The sequence below is a fragment of the Carassius carassius genome, chromosome 44, assembly GCF_963082965.1.
Source record: "Carassius carassius chromosome 44, fCarCar2.1, whole genome shotgun sequence".
Taxonomy (NCBI): domain Eukaryota; kingdom Metazoa; phylum Chordata; class Actinopteri; order Cypriniformes; family Cyprinidae; genus Carassius; species Carassius carassius.
The window spans coordinates 24,945,764-24,969,988 of NC_081798.1; the positions used below are offsets into that span (position 1 = coordinate 24,945,764).

General features: G+C 37.6%; 1 protein-coding gene across 1 annotated transcript in view; it reads left to right on the plus strand.

The window, feature by feature from the left end:
• The first annotated feature begins 5,073 nt into the window (after positions 1-5,073).
• Positions 5,074-24,225, plus strand: part of LOC132126248 (phosphatase and actin regulator 3-like) — a 30,425-nt gene continuing 11,273 nt past the window's right edge. Inside the window, exon 1 of the mRNA XM_059537378.1 lies at positions 5,074-5,470. Coding sequence (XP_059393361.1) covers positions 5,365-5,470 — 106 coding nt within the window. The 5' untranslated portion in view covers positions 5,074-5,364. The remainder of the gene's footprint in view (positions 5,471-24,225) is intronic.

Here is a 24,225-nt window from a genome sequence, read left to right on the forward strand (position 1 = left end):
TATAACGACCGCGTTTGAGACGTCACTTCCGGGGTGCCACGTTCTCCTCGCGAACAACAAACGTTTTTTTTAGTTTTTTTTTACAATATCAGAAAGAAACAGATTAACATTACAACAAGAACATTAAACGTTAAAATGTAATTAAACTTAAACAAGTAAAAGTAATAATAATAACTAAATACAAATAAGATTGGATCACTGATCTATAAGTGGATTGGATGTTTTTTTTAAATAAAAATAACTTACTTATTTGTTGCAGGGGTAATAATGAATAATTTAAAAATGAACTTTTATTTTATCATTAAACAAAAATGTGTTTGGCACTGTCCATAGTACTTCTGAAAATTAACATTTGGATAAAGTGCCAACCACTTTCCACAAGAAATCAAAAAAATGTACATTCCCACATCTCTGGAAAATTATATTACTGAATTTCCCTTCAAACATTTTTTTAGCCAGTTGATTTTATTTAAAGCTTATCTTAAACATTCTACCCTCTGACTTATGATTAATTTTTCCTCTCCATTCCTTCAACACCAGTGCAGTTAACTACGTACAAGTCTTAATGTTCTGGTCATAACTAAACACAAAAATGCCAAATCCCTTTATTAAATATACACAATTGCAAAGATGCTTCCTCAATTATGATGTACACTTTTAAACAGTATTAATCTAAATCAGTTTAGCGTTAGGGACACAAAAATAGCAAATTATAAAGTGTTGTTATTTCATATACTGCTATAATCTATAGCACTGCAGACCAAATGCATTCTTAACATTGATTGTGAAGCAATATGACAAATAAACTAAAAAGTCAGTCTCGCAAATATTGTGAGTAGTGCTGTCAAAATAAGTTTTAAGGCATCCAAAATAAGTTTTTGTTTACATTACAATATGTGTGCTGTGTGTGTAGCTATATATATACAGTATATTTTTTTGGATTTATTTATATAATATATACATATATTTAATATATAAACAACTTTTTTATTTTAAATGCATGTGTGTGTATTTATATATACTTAATATACACAGTACACATATATAATGGCTGCATCTGAAATCTCTCAAATGCTGCCTTCGGAGCTCAAGGCATGTCTTTAAGTCCTTGTCAAGCGAAAAAGCACTAATTGCATTTGATCTAAATTTAAACTATAATACATTCTCATTCAATTCTAATTAAAATGCAACTAAGTTCCTGAAAACATAACATTCGGATAGCACTTAAAGGGTTAGTTCACCCAAAAAGGAAAATTATGTCATTAATAGCTCACCCTAATGTCGTTCCAAACCCGTGAGACCCAGAGCCGGATTATCCATAAGGGCACTTGGGCCAGTGCCCAGGGGCACCAACCATTCACAAAAACTAGGGGGGCACCACATGACACAAGCTTTAAAAATATTTTTCGTACATTGTTTTATTATTAACTTGAAATTCTTGAAAGACCATACAAAACTCGTTTATGAACACTAACTTAACAATAATAATAATAATAATACATTTTAAATAAATAAAGATTACATGACCGCTATCAGTCCCCCCCTTCCGTCCCCAATTTGCCAGAGTTGAGTTGGTCCACAACAAGTACACGCAAATGTGTCATTTTTTTAACGGCTAAAGAAAATGAATCAAAATGGACAGACGTCAATTGAGTGGTTTTGCAAAAAGAAAGTTAAAGAAAGACAAGGACGCTAGACGTTTAGCTACAATTCAAAATGTTCCAGTGATCGAAAGTTTTTTTTTAAACGAGTGAAGAATGAGCTCAGGACGACAATGACACAGAAGCGATCAACTATACTCTCCCTGTTTACCATTGAATCGGACTTGGTCAAAGAAATGAACTTTGGGGATGTAGCTGACACATTTGCTTGAGCAAAATAAAGGAAGAAGCAGTTCTGCTAAAGGCAAAAAACCTGATAGATTTATTATTATTTTTGGGCAAACGTGAATTGACGCTGTCAATGAATTGATGTACATTTTGAATTGAGACATTTGAATATAGTGTTCACTGCTCGTATTTCTACATGTATGTATCGTATTTTCCGGACTATAAGTTGCACTTTTTATCACGGTTTGGCTGGTCCTGCGACTTATAGTCAGGTTCGACTAATTTATCAAAATTAATTTGACATGAACCTAGATAAATGAATCACGTCAAAACATTACCTTCTACAGCCGCGAGAGGGCGCTCTATGCTGCTCAGTGCTCCTGTAGCCTACATTGAAAACATAGAGCGCCCTCTCGCGGCTGGAGACGGTAATTTTTTAACTTGGTTCTAAAAAAAAAATACGGAAAAGTTAATGAATTACATTTGAGAAATCACCTTAATTATGTCTGATGGGGGGGGGGGGGGGGGGGGGCTTTTGAGGTATAGTGCCCAGGGGCACCACACTGTCTTAAAACGGCCCTTGTGAGACCGTTTATCTTCGGGACACAGTTTAAGATATTTTAGATTTAGTCCGAGAGCTCTCAGTCCCTCCATTGAAACTGTGTGTACGGTCTACTGTCCATGTCCAGAAAGGTAAGAAAAACATCTTCAAAATATCAGAGAAAAATGCATCGAAAATACATTTTGGTCCAAAAATAGCAAAAACTACGACTTTGTTCAGCATTGTCTTCTCTTCTGTGTCTGTTGTGAGAGCGAGTTCAAAACAAAGCAGTTTAGTGATATCCGGTTCGCAAACGAATCATTCGATTTAACCGGATCTTTTTGAACCAGTTCACCAAATCGAACTGAATCGTTTTAAACAGTTTGTGTCTCCAATACGCATTAATCCACAAATTACTTAAGCCGTTATCTTTTTTAATGTGGCTGACACTCCATCTGAGTTAAAACAAACCAACCAACAGTACCTGACTGAACTGCTGTGAAGAGAGAACTGAAGATGAACACCGAGCCGAGACAGATATTGAACGAAACATTGACTATACGTCTGCCATATGTTGCCAGGGCCGGCCCTGACCAATTTGCTGGCCTAGGCAAGATTTTACCTGGCGGCCCATGCATCACAGCCCATTTCACCCTGTCATTGTGTTCATGATTTAGCATATATATATATATATATATATATATATATATATATATATATATATAAATATATATACACACACACACACACACACACACATTACAGCAGAACTGTTTCCAACACTCATCATAAATCATCATATTAGAATGATTTCTAAAGGATCATGTGATAGACCTGACACTGAAGAATGGAGTAATGATGCTGAAAATTCAGCTTTGCATCACAGAAATAAATGATAATTTAAAGTATAATAAATTGAAAACAAATTATTTTAAATTGTAATAATATATCACAATATTAAATTTTTTTCTGTATTTTTGATCAAATAAATGCAGGCTTGATGAGCAGAAGAAACTTCTTTCAAAAACATTAAAAATAGTAATGTTTCCAAACTTTTGGCCTGTACTGTATCCCCCCAAAACTGCACAACTGTAGAGTAAAACATTAATAAAAAAGTGATAATAAAAAATGCATCTTAAAACTGACATGATTGTACAAAATCACAGTCTGGGGACTCAGAACTCAGAACAACTGCTAACATTAAGTTTAAGGTAAAAATAACTGCCATGAAATTATAGTATCTTACTCCTATGCAATAAATTGTTCATTCACTACATCTCTTTACCTCTGCCTTTATCCTCTTCTCTTCTTTTTGGCACTGTATCTATCGCAGACTATGCTCATTTATAATGTGTCATGTAAATTCGGCCTTCCGTCACAATCAGGAAACTTTCACCGTGTCTAGAACTGGCGCGAGCTGCCAGGGCCGTTTCTACGAGCTGTGTGTTAACAAAAGCAGTGCTGTCTACATTGGATGCTGCGTCGGGCACGCTACACAACAAATTACCAACAACTGATCGCGCGCGCTCTGTTTCTGAAGCACTTCAAGCACTCGATGGGCGGGGGAAGATTGAAGAGTTTTTTTTTTTTTTTTTTGCTTTATTTGGTAGTATTTCGAATTAATGGTTTTTAAATAGTAGCCTATTATAAAAAAATATATGTAAAAAATAAAATAAAAAATTCACTCGTTCACTCATTCTGGCGCCCCTATGGATGAGTGGCGCCCTTAACATTTGCCTATACCGCGGGCCGGCCCTGTATGTTGCCACCCCTCAAAAATTCCTGCCCCCTTCTCGCCACCCCATCAATATTTTTCTAGATCCACCCCTGCCCCGAGCCCAGTGATGTGTCTTCCTCTGTGAGAAAGTGTTAGTGTTGAAGGGCTTTCAATACTAAGCGAAATGACTCGAGATTCACTGCCGTATTCAGCCATCTTTGGTGTCTTGTATCTGTGTGGAGGGCGGATTCACAACCCCTAAACGACTCATTTGCGCCGAACGGTTCACGCTGTCAAGTTCTTTAAATGTCGTAGAGAAATATTTTGGTAAATAATGCTACGTATTTATATATTGGTGCATATATATGAAAAATATTGAATTAGTAATGGGAGAAATTAATCCTTCTGTTCTGAATCAGTGAATCAACTGAACCACGATTCACTGTTTCGAGTCTGTGTTCGGAACAGCGCGCGCTGAGGACGTCTGTCAAATGCAAAAAGACTGATAACAAATCGAGCAGCTACAATTACCTTCGTCATTATGCAATATTCTCTGTCCTTAAATCTTTAGAATCTTTATAATATGTGGAATTAAATAGTGTGCAATATGTTTGACATCAATTCTGTTTAATGTTTGTGCAATATTTGACAAAATACTGTTTCCTTAATTATTTTAAATCTTTATAATATGTAGAACTAGCTATATAGTGTGTAATAAAGCTTTAGGTTTAAAAAAAAATATTTTAATATTTAATAGAATATTAATATTCTGTAAAAGTTATTTTAAAGTTATGAACAAACGTTCCAGTAACATTAATAGAACATTTGTTCTTAGAATTCTATCTTCAATATCGTTCACAAAAGCATTATTTATATCCTGTATCGCTCCAGCACTATAATATGAGCCCACAAGAGGGCGTCACAGGCTAACTAATCCTTACTTCCTCTGACGGATCACTGTAACCCTCTTCTCTTCAATCCTCTTCTCTTCAAACGCTGATTGTATGACATATGACGACGATTATTAATAGCCTACTGTAAAACCCACGAAGACTTGAGGTTCGTCCACACATTAAAATCACCCATCACCAATGACACGTTTCATCAAACTAATAATAATGCTAGTGAATGCAAGTGACAGCCCGGTCTTGTGACCAGATGCGCCTCAGTCAGGGCACGCGCACGGCTCTCCTCCTCCAGCGCTGCTGCTGTCAATCTGAATCACGTCCACACGCGCACATCGGCTTCTCTGTGCTCTACCGTCTGCTCTCATCTCCATGGCCACATCAGATGGATCCGAAGATTGCGTTGTGCGGAGAGGAAGATCTCAAAGTGACCCGAGCATCCTCAGCGACACTCGAGTGGTTTATACGAACAGCACAGGTGAGTGATACAGACGCGATATGCTCAGGAGAACCGCAGAGAGATCTGATTTAACCACGGCGGAGGAATAGTTCGGGAGAAACCCACTGATGTTAGCTGTCGATGAAACGCATCAGTGGCATGTTCATCCGAGCTGGTGCTGATGCTGCGGTGACGCGCTGCATGGGCTTCCCCGTGACCGATGGATGCTTTGGGTTGTTTCACATCCTGAAATGTCCAGCACGATGAGCTCGTTTTAGTATTTAGACCTTAAAAGCAGCATGTTCGCCCAGGCTTTTTACCTGCAGTGTCCTCTGCATTTGCCCAGCAGCACAGGCTACTGATTACAGCTGTGATTTTACTGATTTTTAACATGCACTCGACTGTGATCCATCCTGGATGACTGAATGAACTTCAAGTTGTGGCACTGTTTGTAATGGCTTCATTAGAGGGGATAAATACAATTAGCTGAGACAGGCCCAATCTATCACAAAGATCTTTTCCAATCGTACAGCTGTCATTTTCGAAAGCAGCTGTTATGCAGTTGTTGCTCCTGACTAGTTCTGAATGAATGCACAGTTTGTAGTTCTGTCGCAGTGCAAATGTATTTGTATCTGCCCCAATAAACATTTATTCGGTTTGAGATTTGTGGTGTTATTAGGTTATCTCAAAACGTACTTCTGCATCACTTTCCACTAGCCGGTGGAAACTCCCTCCCCCTGGAAAGCTGATGTGGGATTAGTGATTGAAATGTGTTAAAAGCTCTTTGTTTGGACGAAGACAGGTGGTGAGCGTTTATCCTTGGATTTGGAGCTAATCACACCAGCCCAGTCACATATCAACGGCATAATACATGTTTACATAGTCGCTTAATTAACTGATGGACACTTTCCCAAATGATGTGGTATGTTATAGCACTGGATACTGTGATATAATCAGCGTATGTAGCTGCTAGTCAACATTTATATCCTCGTGTAACTAATACAGGTATGTCTGTTACAGGGCTTTATGTTGCTTGTGGTTTAATACGTGAAGTTGATTTAACTTAACCATGGTTGGGGGAAGATTTGTATAACAATTACTACATAAAAAGTAACTAATTGCATTACTTTGTTACTTTTTATGGAAAGTAATGCATTGTTACTTTTCCATTACTTTTTGTCACCTGAGCTGGGCTTGCTTATTTATTTTTAATAATAAAAATAAATAAATAAAATGTGCTACTTTACTAGTTACTTGAAAAAGTAATCAGATTACATAACTCATAACTTACGTTGCATAACTTGACACTACTGCCTTGTTGTGCAACTGGAGTGCTCTCCAAATCTTAAAAGTCAAGTTAAAATGTACTTAAAACACCGCTTTCTCAAGTACACTTTCATGACTATGTTTCTTAACACATTTAAGGATAACATGCTTTTATAAAGTACAGTTTGTACTAAAGTGAAAGAAGTTACTGTGAAGTACATTTCAAATTGTTTTGATATCTTTTTTAAAACATGCTTTTAAGATGTACACATATTTCAAATCTCCATTAATGAACCTCTGTGGCTCAGCTGATGTAAAAAAGGGTTTTATCAATATGCATTTTATGTGGAAAGATCTAAATACTGGTTTTATTGAAGACTAAAGCAGTGGTTCCCAACCTTTTTCAACTCGCGGCCCACACAACCAAACACATATTTTTGCGCGGCCCACTGCAAAAAAAATTAACTTACCCCCGCTATTGTTGTACTCAGAAGCTAGATTGTTAACTGTCTTTATTGAATGAACTAGGGCTGTGCTATCGCGATTTCTTTGATCAATTTTGCGATTTTGATTTTAATCCCGATTTTGACACACAGATATGCTTTACAGTCAGAAATGCAATCAGGATGAATTTGAAACATATTTCCAAAAGAAAACCAATTAGAAACCAAACCAAAACCAAAATTATCACTATAGTAAAGGTGTAACAAAATTTATAGACTCAGGTGTTGAAATAGATTTGTTATACATTATACAGGTTCACACGTTTGCAGTGTAAGCGGTGCAGAAGCAGCAGCGAGAGTGTGAGTAATTGTAACGCGAAAGCACATTAAAATAATGCACGTCAGTCAGTTTTTATTATGTTTGCACGCAGATTTCCTTTGCTCTGTCACAAAACCAGACGTGCTTGCCCGGAGAGAGCGTGCACACTTAAAACGTGTCTCCTCTCACTTAAACTGCGTCCTGTGCACTCACAATTCTCTTTATGCTCATGTGTTAGATCAGTGGTTTTCAACCTGTGGTCCGCGGCCCCTAGTGGGTCGCGGTGGTATTGCAAGTGGGCCGCCAATTACTATTAAAAAAATAATAATATTGTTAATATATGTAAAAATGTCATAACATAATAACATCATTTCATATATATATAATTAAATAACAAAAAATTAACATTAAACTGTTACTATGCTTCCACTATTCGAGCTCGCTGATTGGTTTAAGAATAAACCACCAATTTATCTTAGATATTTTTGCTGCATATGCTACAGAACAACAAATTCAAACGTGCATAAATGGCTGTTAACATGTTCCCTCCTGAAGCTTGCTCCGCTGACTGTCTACCCGCTGCCGAGCTCTGCCTGGACCTGGTTTTCCCATTTTGCTGAGCGGTGCCAGCCCGAGTTATTGTCTGTCCATTGCCAGTCCATTCTAGGGCTGTGTGATTAATCAAAATCATCGTCATAAAATCACAATTTCTAAATCGCTTTAAAGCACGATTTTCTGCAGCCCTGGCAGAACAGAGCAGACTGGGCATATGCCTAACTCCAGGTTCACACACTGTCTGTGATGCGCCTTTTCCCGAGCCCAGGTTAATGGATCAGAGCGTTCACACTGCCAAAGGCCAGAAATAAAAATGTGCGAAAATAATTAATGCACCAATAATGAAAAATATAAATCTTTGAAAGGTAGAGTTTTATTTGACATCTAGTAGTGATGAAACAGCAGAAATGCTGCTGTGTGATTCCTTGAAAATATCTGTCTATTATTATTTGGACTTGCATTTTGTGTTTTAGATTGACCAGCATATTAAATTTGGGGTGACGCATCTTTCAATCACTCGCTTTTTCACAAGACTGAGTCCAGATCAGGCCATGAGTAGCTTGAGTCCATGTCAAGAAAAGGACGATTCAGAGCAGATCGTATACACCAGTCAGCACAGACCTTACAATTTATCTGTAGTGACTGAACAAGACCAAGACCAAACGTACTGGACAATATGTGCTTTTTCAGATTATGAGAACATATCTTCTCTTAAAAGACACATCAGTCCATATACTCAAATCTCAGTGCACATCAGAATATTGGCAGCATGCTGCATAACAAAATGCGACATGGCAGTGATGCCACAGGCCAAGTTTTCTGGTCTCTTTCACTGGTGAGGACCGCATTTCATCCCTGCTGCACACTTTGATCTCTCCTCTTGAGAAACAGAGCCACAGCCTTCAATCGAAAAGACGGAGATAAACAGATACAGGTACAGGAGGAACGCTGGAAGACGACATGACGAGAGAGAGAGAGCATCAGCTGTGCAGCAGATGCATGGATATTTGGGCCACATTTATGTATTACGCTCCAAACAGACAGCGATTGTTGAGGGTTGAAGAGGGAATCTGTCTGCACAGATGTAGCCCACACTAGCTAACCATTAACCTCTTAGTCACACGTTCTCTCAACCAGTCAGTGCAGTACTGTTGAGTATTAAGAGCCCTTCCTCCACACTGTGGTGGGCAGCAGCAAGCCAATGAAGGGTCTTTAAACTTGTAGCTGTGTATTGTTCACTGGACAGGATGTAGAGACTGACTCATCGGTTGCCGAAGCAACATTACATGAACTGTAATTACCACTGACTTCACTTGTCTTGAATTGATTACATGGGTAATGGCATAGTGTAATGATTTGTGCATGTAATATAGAGCTACAGGGATGATGTATTGTTGTAGGCCAAAACCCAGAAATGGGTTCGCATTTTAGCACTATGAGTTTTTGATTAAAGTCTGTTGTTCACATAAACTCAAGATATTTTTACGCTTTATTCTACGACATAAAATAACTCCCTTGTGAGTCACCGTCGCTTCTGATGAGCGAACCGAGATATTTAAAATCAGCGACCTTGTTCAGTGACTGCCCTCTAAAGCCTGCATGATTTGCAAAAGAGTACAATGTACATGCATGATGATGAAAAAGAGTTTGAGGTAAGCAGTTTTATGTTTTAGTGCCATATGTTGCATTGATTTTATGACGCTTTTTTTTTTTTGGCCGGTCAGTAACGTAGGCATCAGCACGTTATGATGCAATGATCATGCTGAATTTCTGACACTGTGAAAAAATTAGCATATTGTCTTTAGTTGCAAGACCGTGGCCACTGTACAACATAGGAGCCACGATCACAGAAATTGCCAAGCTTGTTTAATGATGCCGGTCTTTCATCTGGGACAGCAGAAAATTGTGCAGTGTCTTGGGCTTTACTCTGATTGTCCCGTGGCCTGGATGAACAGAGCTGGATTAGCTTCCTCTCCTAATCGACAGGATCCTATTGGATCCGTTTTGCTTGTACTTCAAAGACTACCCCATTTTTTACCCATGATTCTCTCTTATTTTTTTTATAAGACTCTTAAATGTTCCAGTTTTTTTGGACTATTAAGATTAAGACCCCACACACACACACACACACCTCATTTGTATTCATGTTTTTTTAATCAGCCATCTATATTTAGCCAGTGTAGGATTTTTGCAGTGAATATTCAGAGCAGTGATTAATCCCGAGCTTGCAGGAGGAGCTCTTCAGAGAGTCTTGTCTGTACTGCACTAGTGTTGAGGCTGAAGACGACAGCCATGGAAGAGCTGTTATAGACCTATTGCCAGCTCTATTTCCTTCAAACAGTCTGAAAGTAAAATCAAATCAGTCCAAACAATTAAATATTGAACATGCAAGGGAGAGGGAATTGAGCTGCATTCCAATTCTGCTGAAGTCTGAGCTGTCTGTGAAGTTCTGCATGCACACACAGGTTTTATGTGGGCCTGATCAGCTGTTGTTTGTTTCTTTAGCTTTTTCTATCATAAATGTGAACTTTGCATAATTTGCAAATTTCAAATTTCCTGGTTTTAGTCTCCATTCTGTGAATATTGGGAGGACTGGAATCACTGTGATTGAACTGGTCACAAATGAAGATGATTTTAATCAGAGACAGAAGTGCGTTAGAAATCTTGAGTGCAATTATAATAGTGCATGGATAGGATGGCAATGGGAATCTTAAGAAATTTAGCAAATCTGGTTCAGATTCCAGTTCCATTAACCCAATTTCAAGGGAAACGCAACTCTTTAATGAGATGACCGTTTCATATTAATATTAATATAATTTTTTAGAATTTCCCTAAACCTAACCAGTGGGACATATTTTATGATGGATGGATCCTCCTTATTTTGCTTCAAAATCCTGACCACCATTCGCTGCCGTTCTAAAGGTCGGAAGAGCCTAGATTTTAGTTTGAATATGACTCTGATTGTATTCATCGTAAAGAAGAAAGTCATATAGACCTAGGATGGCTTGATGGGGTAAATCATGGGGTAATTTTCAATTTTGGGTGAACTATCCCTGTAACGATTCCTGAAACGTCTTGACTGATCCATTACAAATAACCATTTTTGGACACTTTGGCAAATTAGTCTACACTTCTTGCTGTATTTTTGTTGTTGCTGCATGCAACCAGAGATAATAACACAATAGAAAGTATTTTTGGCTATTGTTTTGTTATTTTTTCACACAGTCTAGCGTGAAAGACTGCGAACTCACAGCTCAGCTAAATACAATTTCTATAATTTTGTAGCAGCAGGAAATAATGATGGAGCTTTAAAAAAGGGAAGGAAAATGAAATGATTCCCAATTAGGCTTAAACCCATGGATTTTGGGGGGGAGGGCTAATTAACCATGTGCATGCACCCCTTCAGGATGTTAACAGTCATCCTCACATTGCACCGGGGTCCTGATCACGCTGTCTGCTTGTAATTTGTGATAATGACTTTACTGCAAGGACTCTGCATTCATTGTCCTGTATGCATTACATTATGTTCTGACCTCTGTTCTTAAAGCTGTGTATAGGAGACGGGACATAATAGATGAGAGTCCTGTGACATTATTTGAGGCACGCTGGGAAGTTTCACAAAAACTAGGAGGTCTAAAAAAGGCATCTGCATGCCTGCTTCCCTGAGGACTGAGAAAATGGTGCTAAAGAGGGAGGTTAAGAGACGAGAGGCACTGCCAAATGGATCTGCAGGAGTACAGCATTTCTACACAGCCTCTGTGGAAGTCACAGCACTGCTGAGACAACAATTAATACAGTTTGATTACACTGTGGAAACCCATAGAAGTCCTTAGTGCATCTCAAACATGACTGTACGCTCAGACTTCTGAGGAATAAGGCAGTTCTGGTGGCTGTGAGGGGATTACAAGCGTGTGTGACTGGGGTTCGTCTGTGACTATGGTCTGTATGATGTCGAGGCAATGGTTATATGGCCACCTGGCGACAGCAGGGGTTACAGTGTGCTGCGCTGAAGGTCAGCGATGTCCCTTCAGTCTCATGCGTCCTTCAGTTTCACCGTACTGTATGTGAGAGCTTTGAGGGAAGAGCCATACAGGACCAGTGCTGCATGCGGCATTATATAATACTAAAATAAATTAAAAAAATAAAATAAAATACATTTTTAAAATGATTTTTCAAAGTTGTAAAGATTAGTGGAGTATGTTTTACAAGAAAATACAATTTAATTCTTTCTAATTTCTAATAATGTTTAAATAAATGTGCTACTTACTGTTTCTTTGTAATTATTTGTGAAATTTATTAGACATGTCTGAGTAACAATTCCTACACCGTGTGTGTGTGTGTGTGTGTGTGTGTGTGTGTGTGTGCGTGCGTGTAGAATTTCTCAAAAACATGATCTATCAAAAAGTTGATTAAAATTGCATTAAACCTACTGTGCTTTTATTAACACACCAATATCATGGTAAATATTTGCAAAAGAAATGTATTTTGGGATTGCCTGGAATCTTCTTTACTGAGATGTGTTACATTCTGTTTCATCTAATAAAAAGTCACTCCACTCCACGGACATATTTTCTGACTGAATCAGTTCAAACTAAATCTATTCATAAGAAAGTTATGTTTACCAAAAAGTATCTCAACAATCAAATGGTGTTTCTCATAAAATATATTTTTATATTACTTGTCAGACATCCCTAATACTATTTATTAAATAGTTAATTGATTATATTATTTATAGTTTTAGTTATATTTATTGTTATAGTTATCGTTCTTAGTATGAACGAATATTTAGCTTCATCTCATCTGCTGCACTCCTGAAATAAATCATATCAAACCAGCAGAACAGAAATATTCTCAAATTGTGGTTAGCCAATACTAGTCCTAAAACACTAGAATTGAGAAGTTTTCCATAATTTAAAATCATTTAAATATGATTGGAGATGTGATTATTGTTTTGGTCTTCACAGAATAAATGACTGGTGAAAGTCTGAGTTGTAGGTGCAGTGTTTTGCTGCTCATTCAGGGCTCGGTTCTCCTCTGTGGTTGCTCTGGAATAGTTATAATCTGTCACGCTGACAGCAGCGTTTATAAAACTGAAGACAAATCCTTGTAGTCAAACCCCTATTACTGACTTCTCCGGCTCCCATCCCACTCTGTGCCATGCAGTGATGTCCCTGACTTCAGGAGATGAGCACCACTCACTGTCAGCCAATCGAATCCCAGGGCTCTGACACGCCTCACTCCCATTGGATGGTTTGGATGATTGATATTGGAAGGCAGGACCTCTGCTTGAAGCTAGCAGGAGCTTGAAAGAGAAAGTGGGAGTGTTTGATTTTGCACTGACCAGCTCACAAGAGCAGGCTTGATAGAGCAGAGAGATTATGAACTGTAGCCATCACTCAAGACGCTCCACACTTCATTAAATCAACATTTGCAAACACCGCCAGAGAGTAGATTAGCTCAAACGCCAACAGCTCTTGAGAAACGAGATGGCGGGAAAAAACTGGCATGTAAAGCAACTACTCTTTTCTTTGGATGCACACCAATCAGCTTGAGACAAACGATGCAAAACAAGGCAGAACAGTGGGTTATGATGTAAAGTGGCGTGCCGATTCGTTCTATTAAATAAATAATTCACCCCAAAATGAAAATTTGCTGAAAGTGTACTCACTCTCAGGCCGTCCAAGATGTAGATGAGTTTGTTTGTTCATGCAGTGAACGGGTGCCGTCAGAATTAGAGTCCTAACAGCTGAAAAAAAACATCACAGTAATCCACACCAATCCAGTCCATCAATTACCATCTGAGAAGATAAAAGATGTTTGTTTGTAAGAAACAAAACCATAAAGATCCATAAAAATGCTTCCTCCAGTGTAAACGTGGTCTGGTCTGAATCAGGAGAGAAAATAAACGTGCTTATAACAAGGGAGGAGAAACTGCTTTTGATATCTTCTGTTCTTGATGTTGAGGACTCATCTGTCAGATAGAAGTGAGCCAAATTAGGCAACATGGACTGATCACCGGACATGGCCTCATCCTCGAAAGCCATGAACAAATGTATTTTACTTTATTGGGTGGAACATAAAAAATATTTCTTTATACTAGTCATTCCTTTCCATGTAATAAAGGCTAAAGTGTTCAAGCTCCAAAAATGGATGAAAAGCACCCTAATAAGGACTAAAAGTAGTCTATATGTATATTGTACACCATATGCAGTATATTCAAATTCTTGCGAAGTCATATGATGGATTGTTGTGATGGGCAGACTTGAAATTGAAGATAATTTTCCTCTCCAGTGAGCTGATATCCACAGCAGTGAACTGATGGACCAGATGAATCAATATAGGAACAAATAATACAGACTATCATTTTACGAATCTGATTTATTAAAGATCTGGTTAAAAAAATAATAATAATAATAATTGGACATCACCATTGTTCTACTGTTCTTGAATTCATTCATTCACTAGAGTCTCATTTTAAGGGTTAGGGTTAGGGTTAGGGTTAGGATTCCTGAATACAGACCAGTTGTGAACCACAGAATATCCCATAAGGTCACGTGTGTTTGGGGTTTGGGTTTACTGACCTCCACAGGGAGCCCCATATGTCGTTCAATCCTATGTTTTGCTTTATTATTTCCATGCCGTGCTAATCTGAAAGGGCCCTAAGGGAGTGCAGCTGAGAGTTGCCATCCATGCACTCCTGACTGCTGCAAGTGTCTCTATGAATGATTCACGCATTGACCTAAATGCTTGCAGAACTGAATAACACCAAAATATACACATAAAAAAAACACGCCCACCTGACCTCCTCATACTCTGTGACATGTTGCCTAGATCTCAACATGACAATCAGAGAGAGAGAGAGAGAGAGAGAGAAAATCATAATAAATATGTTAAACCATACAGCATAAAAATGCAGGATGTGCTGCATGTGGAACAGAGAGCAGTTCCCTCATTTTGGGCGGTAATTAGGGCAGCATGCTGATGCCCAGCAGGACGGATGTAGCTGCCGCTCACCCACACATCAGAGGAACTGTGAGAACGAGGGATTGAGAGAAAAACAACACACTCAGAGAGGTCAGGATCGTCAGGCCCCCTGTGATTGCTCTCTAATTTAGACAACAACACATATAAGCCTTATTTATATTTGGATTTCCCATTTTCATAATGGATTTTCATCCTTCCGGGCAATAGAAAAACCAACTCTGAAAATCTAACTGTTTTAGAGAGTAAACATGTTCAAATTTGATTACTCTTGTGAAAAACAAGTACACTTCTGCATACTTTCAAAAAGATGACTTATTATGGAAATAATCCACTTATAAGGGATATACTTAAGTGCAAACTAAATCTAATATTTTTGGATGCTTAACTGAATGTTGTTTACATTTAAATGAAAATGCATCTGTTGAAATTGATAAGAGTGTTTTAGGACTAACATTACACATCCATAATTATATTGTATGGTTAAAGTGTACTACTAGTAAACTACAATATACTTCAATGTCATTTCTAATGTATTTAAATATATAGTTAGACATTTGATGAGGGCATGTAAAATAATTATATTTTAGAATGCCTTTAATTGTAATATTAAAAACACACTAGATTCTAGAGTTAAACTTATAATCAAGTACTTTACACATGCTTTAATATGTTAGTCAACACATGAAAATTCATTTAGTTTATTAAAGCAAAAGAAAGATTATTAAAACATGATTTAAAACGTTTTTAGTTGTACAACTTTACATTTTACTTTATTATAAAGCACACTTTAAAAGTATACTTGGTGTACTAAAAAGAAAGAATCTCTATTTGAGTACACAATATACCTCTTATTTTATTAATACATTATCTTCAAGTGCATTTTTAACATACTCTATTTATGTGAAGCACACTACAAGTGCCAAGTTGTGCTAAGTGTATGGTTGACCACTATGGCTTTTATAATGTCAGTTGATTTATGATACAGTCATTATATGCAGGCTGATGCAATTAATTAAGTAAAAAAAACTAATACTTTCAGCCAGTCACTAAAATATTTAAAACCAGACATTGTGCATTGGCGAGGCTTCAAACTGTCTACGCTGGCACGGCTCATGTTATGAATCCAGGCATTGTTATTTCATACTCTTGTTTTGGCTGTAAACAAGAATTTTGAAATGCAACATTTTAACCTGTTTTGGATTAGCTATTTTTGACTAGACTAGCAGTTAGTATGCAAACACATCGGGGAACTCTGTATATTCGTGCAGGTTGTGCATGACTCGAAGTGCTTTACATTGTCATTTCATCACGTTTTTCAATCTGCGTTCACCTTCAGCCCTTATCACAGTGTGATAAGCTGTTTTTTCTTCCAACAATAATGAAGCAATTAAAACCCATGAAAACATACTTCAGAAAACGATCATGATTTATTTTAATTTACTTTTTAAAATGTAAAACATGTATTTGTGTATTTCGGCATTACATTATGCAGCATGCACAGAAATGATTAAAGACACACATAATCGTCTGAAAGCACTAAATGGCACAGAGAGAAACATCATCGTGATTTTGCTTTGTATTACTAAATATAATTTTGTATTAAGTAATAATGAATCATTAGTGTATCATGATACATATATTAGAGTAAGAGTTTTTTTAAGTAGTTGATTTATAGAAGTGGCAAATTGATAATTCATGTTGTTATTTTTAATAAATATAAATAAATATAGAACAGATTAAACATATTGCCAATAGACAATTTCATTACTAAATGTTTTGTCTATATTCTTAATGAATATTAGCCGGTTAGTTAAATGATTTGAAATTAAATACATTTTCAGGGGGTGACTTGATGTATAACCATCCGTCTTGTTGATTATAAAAAGCTAAAAAAACAAGTAACATATTTCATTGAAGATGGATATACGAAATGTTTTCTTGTCGTGCAGGAGTAGGTCTAAATGAGCAACAGTCAGGTGAGAATCTCACACACAATAGCACTGTGTTCCCAAGATTCATTGCAGTCATTGAACCCTTATGTTGAACCCTTATGTTCCAGCAGTGGCTGGAAATAAAAAGTGTCCATGTAAATGTAGCTGTTGATTGAAACGCAAATGCATATGGCACTCACATAATTCTTCATTCACATGATCTTCAGAAATCAGAATAATATCATGATTTTTTTTATTATTATTATGTTGAAAACATTGATATTTCATTGATATACACAGTGTGCATAATTATTAGGCATGTTGATATTCTGATTATATTTATATATCATATATATATCATATCTGTGTGGAAACTGTGATTATTATTAAATAGGTCAAAAGAGCAGCATTTATTTGAAATATAAATCTATAGAAGCATTATATATGTCTTTACTTTCACTTTTGATCTAAATGTACAGTAATGTGTCCTTGCTGAATAAAACTCAAGAGACAAAAATAAATAAATAAAATAAAACCCTTTAGGCTCCAAACAATAGTGTATAAAGACATATAATTAAAGGCAAGAGGTGATTTGGTTCAGAATAAGTCTCTTCACATCCCGAGAGCAATCACTAAGTTAAATGCTCTAAATTCATTTATATGTATTTATAGCATCTGTTGAAGGTGTAGGACCATAAAATGTTCAGCCAGTCATTGCCCCCAGCCCAAGGATTACGATAGGCTGTCCTATCTGCCTGTTAACATATATATTTGTGTACTGCAGACATGATACTTCATCAGTGCGTTCTTTACGCTATTGCAGAGCGAGTGAGAATGGAAGATGTTATTTCTGGAATATTCTGCACTTTGTACTGTAATGTTTTCTCACCGTGAATGAGACATGAGCTAATCTGACAGCACTGATGTCTCTCATTGTGTGTGTGGTCATGTGTTTTGGAGGAGGCGTGGCTTTGGAGAGGGATTTGCTGGAAGGGTGGGATCTTATGTTATTAGCCTCTCTCAAATCACCTACTTTAATAGTAAGCAAATTCATTGCTTGCCAATTACTGTTGTAATGCTGGAGTGCTATTGTATTACCTTAAAATCCAAGATAAGTTAAAATCAAGATTACTTTCCTCCCTTTATTTCCTGTCTCTATCAAAAAAAACAATAAGCCTCCCACTCAGAAATATTCAAGACAAACAAGCACACAAGGCTGTTTTGCTGTAGAGTTAAGCCTGGTGAATGATGCTGGATGACTCAACGCTTTCAGACGCACCTACACACAAATGCAACACCTTTTCTGCTGTGTTGCATCTCGTTAATGGCAACATTTTGAGTTGAAAAGGACTTCCATTGGTACTGTAATGAAGGAGGCATGACAACAGAGTGGGGATCCATTTGCATGCTTTATTAAAAGAGAGCAAGGTCAAAACAGGCCGAAACAGCAGAGGCAAGGCAAAAGAGTAATCCAGATAAACAGGCGATGGTCAGGGCAGGCAGCAAACACTCAAAACCAACACTGTAAATTTTTTTGATGTAAAATCAACAGTAACTTACTGGCAACAAATAGCCAGCAAGCTTCAGTATTTTATTCCACGGTAATATTACTGTAAATCTGATTACAGTAGTTCACAACATACTGTATAATAACTTACAGTATATTTATACTGTAGAATTAATTACAGTTCATGTTTTTGCACTGTATTTTAAAATACTGTAAAGTTACTATGCAGTATAATTGATCACAGTAGTTTTTATATTCACCTATATGCATATATACACAAAATATAACTAACTACAATCTGTTACATGCTTAAAAAATAATTAAATATAAAGACTTGTATGCAAACATTTTTTCACACAGTTATATTTCTGATTATTAGATGTCACGTAAATTATGACAACACTCAGAAGTCCACTCTATTGATTTTTTTTCAAAGAATAGCATAAATTGACAGCAACTGTCCTGTAAATAGTTTCTACAGTAAGACAAAGCTGGAAATACAGCAATAATACTGCAAAAGTTATCAAATTGACAGCAACTTACTTTAAACTGTTTCTACAGTAAGCTTTCTCTGATAATACAGCAATAATACTGTGAAAACAACAGAAATTGTTTACAGTGAATGAACTCATCCAGGATCAAAACAGGATAACCAGGAAACATGGAAGGCGGGACAACAAAAGCTAAACATTCAATCACAGGCAAAGTCAGAGGGTTTGTGCGCTACTTTTAAAGTCCTTGTATTGTGAGACAGCTGAGATCTGATCAAAGACAGGTGATTGCAATTGATGATGTGTCCAGGCAGAGGATTATGGGAAATGGAGTCTGGGGTGAGTGGTAAAGGGTACAGGATGGGGTTCCCTCTAGCTGAGCTCATGGGCACTCCAGCTAGAGATCGTGACAGGTACGTTCATAGACGTTTCTTTTTCTTTGTGCATTAATTAAATGAATATACTGCCAATATAGCTTTCTAAAAAAAAACTAACAAAAAAAAAACTCTTAAGGTCAAGCTGTGTTTCAAAGACAATGAACTGTTGATGCAAAAAGAAACACAGACACATTCTGGCATCCCATGTGAATCGAGGCAAATTCATGTGGATGACATTATTTAAATTATCATGTCACAAATTCTTCCATATTCATCCCTTCAGTGTCTAAGACTTCAGCATGAATGAATTTCTAAGGCCTGAAAGAAAGGAAGAAGAAGGAGAAGAAGAAAAAAGATTATCAGCTTGCAGCAATGAACGCAATGCCTATGCATATTTAATGCTACATGCAAAGACTATTGCTGTTGTGTGTCTGCTGACTGTCCTGGGGCATAAATATTTTGTATTCTATACGGTCAAAGTGCAGTTTTAGCTCAGAGAAAAATCAATCATAAAGCACTTTGCAGTTCTGTGACAGTAGATGCATTCTGTTGTATACGTCTGATGCTTTGATAAATGCCGAGTATCTGATGTTATTGACTCCACTCCCATGAGCCCAACAACCACTGAAGACTTTAAACAGCATTTATGCTGCACTGACCACAATCGATCACGTCTGTAATACAATATTTCTAAATATTGACTGATCTCCATTACAAGTCCTCAGAGACACTTTCTCTCTTTAATGCGGCGTTACTTACCGCTGTAGTCTCTGGGGACGTCCAGACGCTATAGTTAACTCATTGTTCATATACTTATTGGTTCTGAACAATGTGAAATCAAGAAGGGGATTTGATTCTGAGCTGCTGTCACAATCAACAAACAGATTTGCTCAATCCAGCGGAGACACAGATCAATGTGATTAAACATTTAAAAAATTGGACCACAACTAATCAGTTTTACATCATGACCTAGTTGGTGTTGCCAATTTGTTAACAAGCCCATGAAGGCTCATGAAGAGATGGAAGCAAACAAACAAACCTTTTTCCTGTTACCCCATCAGCCTCTCATATTGTTATTTGCTATAATAATATATTCTTTCTTTCTTTCTTTCTTTCTTTCTTTCTTTCTTTCTTTCTTTCTTTCTTTCTTTCTTTCTTCTTCTTGTTCTTCTGAGGCCAGATTTCTAATTTCTAGTCTTAAAAATGGCATAATCTCTATTCAGAATGATTAATTTCTCAGCGGCAATTCATGGAGTCATATGACATGTGTCATTAGCATTAGTGTGATGTAAACAAGCGTTATGACACTAAGGAGCTGCAGCTGACATCTGAGTTTGAAATAAAGCATGTTTTCAGAATTAATCCTGTGTAACTCCAGATGTGTAATGAAAGGGAAGCTATCTGAAAATCTGGGTATCTGAAATACCCAGAGAATACCCAGTGTTTATCAGCTACTTAACAGTGAACTACACTATTACAATACTAGCATATTCTTTAAACATCCCCCTGTTGTGCTCCCCAGAAGCAAAGAAAGAGTCATGGAACGACATGATGGCAGTGTTTCCCTTTTTAGATGAGCTGTCCCTTTAATGGCAGGTTGCTTTTCTGACAGCTTACCCCTTAAATTATGTCTTTTTTTCATGAGTCATGAAAAGTCACCTTTGGTCACCTTCTATTGGTGGCTTGTTAAAACCACTAAATCCTGATGGGATATGTCCCAAAAAACACTACAGGGAAGCATTTTTAATGGTTTTAATGGTATTTGTAGTGGAAACCCTTATAATTTCTGTGATGGTTTCTGTTGTCACAGGGAATGTACATCACACTGTTAAAATGTATTGAACCAATGATTATTTTGAAAGAAAGCACTTACGGTACCCTGCGGTGGCTGTGGTAATGAACCCATCTTGCCTGCATCTGATTGACAGATAAACCACATGCTCTTATTTCAGTGTGGTTGTCATACTTGAGGATATTTAATCAAACAGACGCTGCGTGCATTCATTTTAAAAGCGTTAATGTGTTAGAGAGAGTGAACATTATCATTCAACTTAACTGTACACGTGCACGTACACTTTCATGCAGTGCACATCTGTGAATGAGTGGGGTTTTCTAGCGTATTTACTTCTCAGGTAACGTCCAATGATTCAATTCAGGTGTGAGAAATGACTTTTCAGACTTAATAATCAAGTAATAGGCTAGGTAATGATAGTGTTAATGAGCAGGGCTATTTTGCACAGTCCCGCTAATTTCACCTTTGAACGAACCTAAGAAACATATTTTTGAAATGTATTGCTTATTGCATTCCTAGGCTATGTGCAAAACGATGTGTGGGAGACTCAAGCCTTAATAAGGAGGGTGAAAAACCCATTACAATCATTATTTCACATGCTTTCAGAGTCGTTTTGTGTTGGATCCTGATGAAGAACTTCTTCTTAAACTATATTATTGCAGTCTAATAGCAGACCAGGTCTTGTGCAGGTGTTATGAAACACTCAAGCAGTGTACAGAGGGAGTACGGAAAGCATCAGATCACCTTCATAATCCAGGGAAAGCTGTGTAGGGGTTCATCGCGTGGGGTTTACTCATAGATTTTTCCATGCATATGTCTCTATATTGCGATATGTGTTTATGTTTTCACTCCAGTGCCTTCTGAGCATCCCATGATAAATTCTTCAAAACAACATGATAAATAGAGGGATGTCTGGTGTGTGTTCAGTGCTGCTCGACTCTGATTGGCTCTCGAGGGTTTCTAGTCGCTCTGCGTGGCAACAGCCTCCCCATCCACCCAGCAACCCCCGCTAGTGATGCGGCGCTGCAGCATCCGGAGGAGTCGTCATGGCAACGGCGCTCTGACCCTGGGTTGTGCTTCAGCTGCGGTAACTAAAAGGCTTGACCTGGATCCTGCACTGCTGGTTTACTAAGACATGAACAGCTGACCTGCTTTACCGTGTCTGGGCTCTGTCTGACAGCACCACACTGGCATCTTGGAGACATCGATGCTGCATTTCATCCTCTGCTCTCTATAGAAACCTTACATGTGATAGCAATACTGCTGAGCTGCTGTGGAAACGGCTGACAGTGAAAGCTGTAGTTGAAAGAAATCTTTTTTTTTTTTTTAAGAAGAGATAAGCTGGAAGGGGAGTGGGGTCCACTCCACCACTAATATTGCAGTGACACTCCATATCCCATCACCCACATGCTGCCACATATATATATATATACCACATACTGTGATAACATTTAGCCGCACTGGAAAGAATAGCACCACATTTAGCTTAATAAATGTGAAAATGCAATTTTATTTCCGTCAACGATTCTTTGATCAGCCTTGAAACGACATAAATTGTGTGCTGTTCTGATTGCACTGATTCACCGTGGAGCAGTGTGTGATTTATGGTCCATTACAGGCTTTCACTAAATGAAGCATCAAATTATTGTATTGTTTGTTTTACATGACATATTTTATGGTGTTTGCTAAGGCAATCATAGCTATTACTAACACTCACTACTGCTGGAATTTATTTATGCTCTCCATGCTATGCAGTTAATACCAAGAATGATAACTAAAATATTAACATTCTGTTCATTGTAAGCATGTGTTGTGGTTTTGCTGTCTGCCACTTTAAATGCTTATTACAGTCAGTTGGATTCTGACTGGCTGCTATCATTATTACTGTCATCAGCTGGAAATATAATTCTGATTGCGATTCTAACAATATTCTTGCTCTGTATCATCCTATATATATATATATATATGGAATAATAGATTTTGATTGTACTGCATGTTAGCTCATTATTGTGCTTTAGAGTACGATCATGCTAATAAGAAACCGTGCTGCTAACAACAAGTTCAAGAGTAGTTCAAACCAGACAACTTGGTTGATAAAAACAAAGACCTCAAAAACGATCTGTAGTCACTGCAGCTGTCATTACAAGCTAAGGTTGCTATAAAAACAGTCAGTGTTCTGAGAAGCACATGTGCATTGGCTGGTCTACCTGAAAAATAAGATTTTTTTAACGCTTTTTTAGAAAAAAACACCTTTATGAGACAGCTGTTGCAGGGTTGCCTTTCAGTGGCTTTGCTTTTTTCCAATGTTGCATTGTTCTATAGGGAACACACCCCAAAATATCTTATAAATCTAGTATAACGATGGGAGCTCTGCACATATTATCTAAAAAAGGGCATCCATCACTATTCCCTCTGATATTAACAGGTGTTGGTTGCTGTTGTTTTTTAATTTTCGTCCTGTTTTAGGTGTGACAAACGGAAGAAACAGCCAGAGACAGAAGCTCTCAGCGCTGCCCACAGTTCATCTGCACGCTTCTTGAGGTGTCAGCTCTCCGTCTCAACCAGACTGTGTAGAGAGATGCATCTATTCCTGCTGCGGCGCAGGGTCTGAGCCTCATTATGCTGGACCCTCTAGCTCTTACCCAAGCCGAGTCCCGAGTTTGATGGGGTTTCAGATGGTCTAATCTGGTGCCAGCCTGTCTGCTAGATTGACTTAAGGAAGTCAGTGTGCATTTGGAGTTGGTCAGTGAACCGAGGAGCAGTTTGTGCCTTGAGTTGTAGGACTGACTTGATTTCTGTGTGTAATTCTTTTTAAACAGTCAGTTGTTTTTGTGTTGGTGTCTGGACAGACCATGTGAGACAGACATAATGTGATGCTCTGTGTCCACAGAACAGGATTCACCAGTGAATTGGACATCTACAGAAAGTTAAAGAAACTCCTCTTTTGCGTAAGATTGAGCATGCAATGAACATGATCTGTCAAGCTGGACCTGCCATGTCTTGATCAGTCATGTGACTGATGGCGTTTGTGATAATTAGTGTCAAACTTTATTCCATGTGTTTTCACACAGCGTGCAATATCAGCTGTGAATGCCTTCGGTCTCTTCCTAAAACAGAGCTATTGCAGGT